The sequence below is a fragment of the Ranitomeya variabilis genome, chromosome 1 (genome assembly GCF_051348905.1).
Source record: "Ranitomeya variabilis isolate aRanVar5 chromosome 1, aRanVar5.hap1, whole genome shotgun sequence".
Taxonomy (NCBI): Eukaryota; Metazoa; Chordata; class Amphibia; order Anura; family Dendrobatidae; genus Ranitomeya; species Ranitomeya variabilis.
In genome coordinates, this window is record NC_135232.1 from 13954927 (window position 1) to 13964448 (window position 9522).

The 9522-nt window shown below is 51.4% G+C and overlaps 1 protein-coding gene across 1 annotated transcript in view; it reads right to left on the minus strand.

Annotated features, from left to right (window-relative positions):
- The window catches only part of LOC143793533 (uncharacterized), a 40500-nt gene extending 33324 nt beyond the window's left edge, over nucleotides 1–7176 (minus strand). Inside the window, exons 1-5 of the mRNA XM_077280583.1 lie at nucleotides 6983–7176; nucleotides 4361–4507; nucleotides 3107–3286; nucleotides 2490–2613; nucleotides 2229–2326 (exon numbers count right to left, since the gene is read on the minus strand). Coding sequence (XP_077136698.1) covers nucleotides 2229–2326; nucleotides 2490–2613; nucleotides 3107–3286; nucleotides 4361–4450 — 492 coding nt within the window. The 5' untranslated portion in view covers nucleotides 4451–4507; nucleotides 6983–7176. The remainder of the gene's footprint in view (nucleotides 1–2228; nucleotides 2327–2489; nucleotides 2614–3106; nucleotides 3287–4360; nucleotides 4508–6982) is intronic.
- Nucleotides 7177–9522: the final 2346 nt, after the last annotated feature.

The window sequence follows — 9522 nt, forward strand, 5'->3', positions numbered from 1 at the left end:
TCGCGCTGTTTCTTCTTAAATCCGGCGCCTGCGCTGTGCGTGCCTGCCTGGGGCAGGCGCAGTCTTCATTGTCCGTCATAGGTCAGATGCAGGGTGCCTGACTGCGCCTGTGCGGGCAGTGCCGTCACCCTGTTGCTGAATCCCCGCCCCGCACTGTGTTATTCATTATGCACAGTGCGGGGCTGGGGTTCCTGGGCATGCGCACTGCGCTGTTCAGACGCTCCCCCGGTTCCCCGCCTTCCAGCGTTGCCGTAATATACAGGTTTCCTTGCCAGCGTTTGGAATGCAGCAGCCGCAAATAACAACGCTGGAAGGCGGGGGAGCGTCTGAACAGCGCAGTGCGCATGCCCAGGAACCCCAGCCCCGCACTGTGCATAATGAATAACAGTGCGGGGCGGGGATTCAGCAACAGGGTGGCCGCACTGCCCGCACAGGCGCAGTCAGGCACCCTGCGTCTGACCTATGACGGACAATGAAGACTGCGCCTGCCCCAGGCAGGCACGCACAGCGCAGGCGCCGGATTTAAGAAGAAACAGCGCGAAGGGGGCGGTGACCACATCCCCAGAAGAGAAGAGTGACGGCCGTTGGGAGATTCACAGAGGAGGCTTCGGACCGCCTACAGGTCTACAGACAGGTTTTTAGGGCAAATTTTAAAAAGCTTTATTGAGGGAATAAATGAATCAAAAACTAAAAGAGCCACCTTGTTAGACTGCAGCATTACTGCTGCACAAGGTGGCTCTTTAGTTTATAACGGCTGGAGGGGGTGACAGTGGCCCTTTAATAGCCAACAAATCCCTGTTGCCAATATCGTAGTTACGTTCGGCGGACGACAGTTTCTTGGAGAAATAGGCGCACGGACGCAAACCACTCAAAGATGAGCCTTGAGATAGTACCGCCCCCACACCAACCTCAGACGCATCGACTTCCACAACAAAAGGTTTTGATACGTCTGGCTACACAAGAATGGGGGCTGAAACAAAACTGTTCTTAAGAAATTCAAATGCGCGCACAGCAGCCTCATTACCCGAGGAGATCGGGCGCATACGGAAATATAGTTTGCAAGCTTCACGAAAAGAAACAAATTTACTGCGTTCCCCAGCAAATTTTTCAGGCAAAGGAAATTTAGGCTCAGCAACTTTTCCTGTCGCTCCAGCTTGCACATTAGATACTGCTAGTCCCTGTTGCTGTACTGTCCCCCTCAACTCAGTGACCTGTAGGGACAGCGCCTCCAAGCGGCGGGTTATGGAAGTCATGGGATCCATGATAAAACACACAAAAAAAGAAACCCCCTTTTTTTTTTGTTGTTGGGCCGATTATAATGTCACGGGGAGACAAGGAGGGCGAGAGCTAATAACCCGGGACCCTGCAATTTCCCTCAGACTAGGGAAATCCTGACTGACCCTCTACCTAGAGTTTACACTGATGGTGTGCATGTCCAGGCCTCGAACCTCACCCTGCCTCCTGTTTAAACCCTAGGCTGAAAACCTCCACCCTCCACCCAGTGAATGCAATACACCAATACCCACAGTTAGCACAGACAAAAATAAAGGAAATGAGCAAATAGTGGTCAAAAGCGGAATTACCGCTGTCTGTCGGACGACCTGGTCTGAACAGCGTCCGACATGACAGTATCCTCCATATATCTCTGAACTAATCTCCCGATATCTTCCCTCACGTAATCTCTGGTCCTCCCAAGACCTCCTGCTCTCCTCCACACTTATTCGCTCCTCACCCAACCGCCTCCAAGACTTCTCCCGAATATCCCCCATCCTCTGGAATTCTCTGCCCCAACAGGTCCGACTATCAACCACATTCGGATCCTTCAGCTGGAACCTGAAAACCCATCTCTTCAGGAAAGCCTACAGCCTGCACTGACCCAGCTGCCTCCTCATCACTACTGAAGCTACCGCCTCACCAACACCGGAGCTCCTACAACCCTCAACCTACTGTCTCCTTCCCCACCATCCTGTAGAATGTAAGCCCGCAAGGGACAGTGTCCTCGCCCCTCTGTATCAGTCTGTGATTGTTAGTTTACTGTAAGCGATATCTGTAACTTGTATGTAACCCCTCCTCATATACAGCACCATGGAATCAGTGGTGCTATATAAATAAATAATAATAACAATCATAAAAAGAATACAAGAAACCACCAAAATCTGTGACATTATGACCTCGATCAGAAATGTCCCCCCACATACAGATCCAGTACAGGGCTCAGCGCCGTCTACCTGATGATCCTCCGGGATGTTGTGATTCTCCTCCGGACAGTCCTGGGGATACAGAGGACGGGGACATCTCTCTGGTGGATTTCTCCTCCTGGATCCATCTGTGGAGACACACAGTGATGGAATAGATTGTGTGATGTGATGATGAGATGATGGGAGTAGTAGTAGGTGACCACAGCACAGAAATATCTGTGGCAGCAGCACTAATAACAACCAACCAAAGCTGAAGACACAATCTGATGTCAGGGGAAGGTTTCATCTCACCTCGTGGTGTAAGAGGCCGGAGCTCCTCCATCATCACATCCTGGTACCGATCCTGGTGTCCTTCTAGATACTCCCACTCCTCCATGGAGAGATAGACAGCGACGTCCTGACACCTTATAGGAACCTGACAACAACCACACCGTCATCACCCAGAATCCTCCAGTGCTGTATAATGTCCCAGCAGTTACCTCTCCATTCATCACCCAGAATCCTCCAGTGCTGTATAATGTCCCAGCAGTCACCTCTCCGGACATCACCCAGAATCCTCCAATCCTGTATAATGTCCCAGCAGTCACCTCTCTGCTCATCACCCAGAATCCTCCAGTGCTGTATAATCTCCCAGCAGTCATCTCTCCGCTCATCACCCAGAATCCTCCAGTGCTGTATAATGTCCCAGCAGTCACCTCTCCGGTCATCACCCAGAATCCTCCAGTGCTGTATAATGTCCCAGCAGTCACCTCTCCGCTCATCACCCAGAATCCTCCAGTGCTATCTAATGTCCCAGCAGTCACCTCTCCGCTCATCACCCAGAATCCTCCAGTGCTGTATAATGTCCCAGCAGTCACCTGTCAGCTCATCACCCAGAATCCTCCAGTGCTATATGTCCCAGCAGTCACCTCTCCGCTCAGCAGCTCAATCATCTTGTTGCTGAGCTCCAGGATCTTCTTGTTCCTCTCATGTAGCAGGGAGTGCGGGGGAGGCTCTGTGATGGGGCCTGGGCTCCGCCCTCCTGACTCCTGGAGATGGATGATGAGAGTCACACCGTCCCCCGGTGTCTTCCTCACTATTGTGTAATCCTGTGTATGGAGAGAGACACTTAGGGTACCGTCACACAGTGCAATTTTGATCGCTACGACGGCACGATTCGTGACGTTGCAGCGTCGATGATTATCGCTCCAGCGTCGTAGACTGCGGTCACACTGTGCAATCACGGCGCTGGAGCGATGCCGAAGTCCCCGGGTAACCAGGGTAAACATCGGGTTACTAAGCGCAGGGCCTCGCTTAGTAACCCGATGTTTACCGTGGTTACCAGCGTAAAAGTAAAAAAAAAAAAATCGTACATACTCACCATCTGATGTCCGTCAGGTCCCTTGCCGTCTGCTTCCTGCTCTGACTGAGATCCGGCCGTACAGTGAGAGCAGAGCGCAGCGGTGACGTCACTGCTGTGCTCTCACTTCTCACTTTCCGGCGGCACTCAGTCAGAGCAGGAAGCAGACGGCAAGGGACCTGACGGACATCAGATGGTGAGTATGTACGGTTTGGTTTTTTTTACTTTTACGCTGGTAACCACGGTAAACATCGGGTTACTAAGCGCGGCCCTGCGCTTAGTAACCCGATGCTTACCCTGGTTACCAGCGAACGCATCGCTGGATCGCTGTCACACACAACGATCCAGCGATGACAGCGGGAGATCCAGCGACGAAAGAAAGTTTCAAACGATCTGCTACGACGTACGATTCTCAGCAGAGTCCCTGATCGCAGTAGTGTGTCAGACACAGCGATATCGTAACGATATCGCTAGAACGTCACAAATCGTGCCGTCGTAGCGATCAAAATTGCACTGTGTGACGGTACCCTTAGGGAGAAGAATTCCTTCCCGACTCCAGATCTGACAATCAGTAGAAATCCCGGGATCAATAACCGTCTCCAGTAATCTGGGGCCATAACCGGGAATATTATTCCCCTCCGGACAGACATCCCGGCCCCTCTACAGCTCTTATAGGGAATCCCCATGACAACTCCTCCGGGCAGAGAGCTCCACACAATCACTGCTCTTACAGGAAAGAATCCTTCTCTCTATTCTGGATTTCCTCCTCCCGATGTCGGACTTGTCACAGAACACAAAGCTGATAGAAATGTAGAGGAGTTACCTCTCCGCTCAGCAGGGAGATGATCTCCAGGGCGAAGTGGAATAATCTTCTGGTGGTCTCATCCCTGTCCTCGTCCATCCTCGGGGTCATTGAGGAGGAGGAGGGATGAACACTGGATCAGCTGGAGGGATCTCGTAATGCCGGCGTCTTCATGATGAAGGAGAAGATGGAAATCACAGGGGACGAGAGAACGACAATCACTAAATTCTGCCAAATATCAACATTTATCAGGAGGAAAAGCCACAAAACTCCACCGCGGCCTCCTCCGCCGATCTGACCGCTCATTATCAGCCTTGAAGGGGGACGGTCACCGAGGTAACTAAATCACCAGCAGGGGACGGTCACCGTGGTAACTACACCGCCAGCAGAGGACGGTTAATGTGGTAACTACACCGTCAGCAGAGGTCAATCACCTTGGTAACTACACCGCCAGCAGGGGGCTGGTCACCATGGTAACTATACCACCAGAGGGGGACGGTCACCGCGATAAATACACTGCCAGCGGAGGCTGTGAGATGAGGAGATGCTGTACATCCCTGTTGCTATAGTCCTTTCCAAGGAGAGCTACCGTATTTTTCTACCTTTAAGATGCACTTTTTTCCTCCCAAACTGTGGAGACAAATTGGGAGTGCATCTTATAGTCCGGATATACCGGCTCTGTCTGTGGTGGGGAGCGGTTTTGGCAGAGCAGAGGGTCACAGAGGCAGGAGCCAACGGAGGCGGCTAACTCCTGTGCCCGCTGCTAAAGAGAAATGAATATTCACTGCATTCTATGCCCATGGGTATGGAGGGCAATGAATATTCATTTCTTTTTGGCATCCTGGTATGCATGGCCCCATTAGAAAAGATTAAAAAAAAAAAAAAAAAACATTACTCGCAGTGTCCTACTCCGGTGCCAGCAGCGCTTAATGCTTGTAAGCAGCACATGGCAGGTAGGAGACTGCCGGCAGCAGCAGGAAGGCTCCGGCTGACACTGCGCGCTACTGAAGAGCAATGAATACTCCCTGCTCTCTGCCATGAACAGTCCCGGTGAGTATTCCGGCAGCTGTGCTCTGCTTGTGACGTCCCTGCCATGTGCTGCTTACAAGCATTAATCAGCTGCTGGCAACGGAGCAGGACGCTGCGAGGGAGCGGAGGAAGGAAGTGTAATGGGGTTTTTTTTAATCTTTTCTGATGGGGCCATGCATACCAGGATAAGGATGAGGGGGCCATGCATACCAGGATAGGGATGAGGGGGCCATGCATACCAGGATAGGGATGAGGGGGCCATGCCTACCAGGATAGGGATGAGGGGGCCATGCCTACCAGGATAAGGATGAGGGGGCCATGCATACCAGGATAGGGATGAGGGAGCCATGCATACCAGGATAGGGATGAGGGGGCCATGAATACCAGGATAGGGATGAGGGGGCCATGAATACCAGGATAGGGATGAGGGGGCCATGTATACCAGGATAGGGATGAGGGGGCCATGCAGACCAGGATAGGGATGAGGGGCCATGTATACCAGGATAGGGATGAGGGAGCCATGCATACCAGGATAGGGATAAGGGGGCCATGCAGACCAGGATAGGGATGAGGGGGCCATGCAGACCAGGATAGGGATGAGGGGGCCATGAATACCAGGATAGGGATGAGGGGGCCATGCATACCAGGATAGGGATGAGGGGCCATGAATACCAGGATAGGGATGAGGGGCCATGAATACCAGGATAGGGATGAGGGGCCATGAATACCAGGATAGGGATGAGGGGCCATGCATATCAGGATAGGGATGAGGGGCCATGCATACCAGGATAGGGATGAGGAGGCCATGCATACAAGGATAGGGATGAGGAGGCCATGCATACCAGGATAGGGATGAGGGAGCCATGCATACCAGGATAGGGATGAGGGAGTCATGCATACCAGGATGGGGATGAGGGAGCCATGCATACCAGGATAGGGATGAGGGGGCCATGTATACCAGGATAGGGATGAGGGGGCCATGTATACCAGGATAGGGATGAGGGGGCCATGCATATCAGGATAGGGATGAGGGGCCATGCATACCAGGATAGGGATGAGGGGCCATGCATACAAGGATAGGGATGAGGAGGCCATGCATACCAGGATAGGGATGAGGGAGTCATGCATACCAGGATAGGGATGAGGGGCCATGTATACCAGGATAGGCATGAGGAGGCCATGTATACCAGGATAGGGATGAGGGGAACGTAGGAAAAAAAACAAACAAAAAACAAGAGTGGGACTGCACTTTTTTCCATTTCTCCGCACTTGGAATGTTTTTCCCATTTTCTCTTAGACGACATGGTAAAACCAATGAGGTCGTTCAAAACTACAACTCATCCCACAAAAAATAACCCCTCACATTATGGACGGAAATATAATAAAGTTATGGCTCTGGGAAGGAGGGGAGCGAAAAACGAAACGAGCTGAAGCATGAAGGGGTTAAGTAGCAAATTGTCTCCGTCACTAAGGGGTTAACATCCCCAACACTGAGGAGCCGCAGTCACATGGAGCAGGAGCCTCCACAGGAACAGCTCTGATCTCACCCCACACTCTCCTCTCACAGATTTACCACAAGCACCAAAACTCCACCAAACCCTCCTGTAATCTCACCGGAATGGCGGGAAATCTGCTGCTGGCTGACACCAGAGAACACGAGCTGCACACAACCAGGACGGAGCTGCTGCACTGAGAGACTCCTCGCTCCAGAAACTCCGATGTTGTATGATGTATTGCGACCTCAGCACTGACCGTCTACAGCGGAGGAGGAGCCAGAACCAGAGAGGGAGGAGCTGTGGTGACGTCATGATGGTCACATGACTGGATCATCAGCCTTCACCTCTTCTCTCCTGAGCCCCGCCCCCTGATCACATGACGGTGACGTCACCACAGGTCCTTCCGCTCTCAGTGCAGCAGCTCCGTCCTGGTTGTGTGCAGCTCGTGTTCTCTGGTGTCAGCCAGCAGCAGATTTCCCGCCATTCCGGTGAGATTACAGGAGGGTTTGGTGGAGTTTTGGTGCTTGTGGTAAATCTGTGAGAGGAGAGTGTGGGGTGAGATCAGAGCTGTTCCTGTGGAGGCTCCTGCTCCATGTGACTGCGGCTCCTCAGTGTTGGGGATGTTAACCCCTTAGTGACGGAGACAATTTGCTACTTAACCCCTTCATGCTTCAGCTCGTTTCGTTTTTTGCTCCCCTCCTTCCCAGAGCCATAACTTTATTATTTTTCCGTCCATTTGGCCATGTGAGGGGTTATTTTTTGCGGGACGAGTTGTAGTTTTGAACGACATCATTGGTTTTACTATGTCTTGTACTAGAAAATGGGAAAAAAATTCCAAGTGCGGTGAAATTGCAAAAAAAATGCAGTCCCTCAGTTGTTTTTTGTTTGGCTTTTTTGCTAGGTTCACTAAATGCTAACACTGAGCTGCCATTATGATTCTCCCGGTCAGTACGAGTTCATAGACACCAAACATGACTGGGTTATTTTTTATCTAAGTGGTGAAAAAAAAATTCCAAACTTTACTAAAAATAATAAATTGCGTCATTTTCCGATATCTGCAGCGTCTCCATTTTCATGATCTGGGGTCGGGTGAGGGCTTATTTTTTGGGTACCGAGCTGGCGTTTTTAATTATACCATTTTGGTGCAGACACGATCTTGTGATCGCTCGTTATTGCATTTTAATACAATGTCGCAGCGACCAAAAAAGTGTAATTCTGGCGTTTTGAATTTTTTTCTCGCTACGCCATTTAGAGATCAGGTTAATCTTTTTTTATATTGATAGATCGGGCGATTCTGATTGATTTTTTTTTTTTATTTTTTTTTTTTGGAATGGGGCGAAAGGGGGGCGATTTGAACTTTTCTTTTTTTTTTTTATTTATTTCATATTTTTAAAAACATTTTTTTACTTTTGCCATACTTCAATAGTCTCCATGGGAGGCTAGAAGCTGCCACAACCCGATCGGCTCTGCTACATAGAGGTGATGCTCAGATCGCTCCTATGTAGCAGAATTACAGACTTGCTATGAGCACTGACCACAGGGTGGCGCTCATAGCAATCCCGCATCAACAACCATAGAGGGAGACCCCTGGTTGTCATGCTGACGAACCAATGACCCCCGATCATGTGACGGATGACCGGAATCGCTTGCTAAATGCCGCTGTCAGCGTTTGACAGCAGCATTTAACTAGTTAATAACAGCAGGTAGATCGCGATTCCACCCGTGTCTATTGTGGGCTCATAACAGCTGACATGTCCCGAATCACCGCCGGAGCCCACCTCAAAGGGAGACATACTCACATCGCCGTACTATTCCATCCAATGGCAGTAAGGGTTAATGACCGGGACAATTTTTACAGTTCTGACCACTGTCCAGGGCCGCCATCAGGGCATTACAGCCGTTACTGCTGTATGGGGCCCGGTCAGCAGCAGTACACTCCGGGGCCCCCAGATCTGGGGCTCCACTGTTGTGCTTCTACTGACCGCGCCCATCATGCACTAAAATACTGTGCACTGTGGCTCATACGTCGGCGCTGGGGCCCGGGAGCCGTTTTGGAGCTGTGCACGGCTGTCTTGCTTAGTCGGCTGCGCAGCTCCTGCTCGGCTGTAGCTAGAATGTATGGGCTCCCTGCAGGTCCTGACTACAGCCCATCCATTCCAGCAGTCTCAGTAGTGAATGTGCTAGAATGTATGGGCTCCTGTCAGGTCCTCTCAGCAGCCCATACATTCTAGCTGCTGCTTCACTGCTGGAAACACTAGACGCCCCAGAACGACTGAGGTACTGTATATACTCGAGTATAAGCCGAGATTTTCAGCCCAAATTTTTGGGCTGAAAGTGCCCTCTCGGCTTATACTCGAGTCACGGTCGGCGGGTGAGGGGGAGAGGGTGCTGAGGCATACTTACCTAGTCCTGGCGCTCCCCCTGCCCGTCCCACGGTCTCCGGGTGCAGCAGCTCTTCCCCTGTTCAGCGGTCACATGGGACCGCTCATTAGAGAAATGAATATGCTGCTCCACGTCCCATAGGGGCGGAGCCGCCTATTCATTTCTCTAATCAGCGGTAACGGTGACCGCTGACAGAGGAAGAGGCTGCGGCACCCGGAGACCAGCTGTCCGGGAGAAGGAGCGGGACGCCGGGAGCAGGTAAGTATTACATATTCA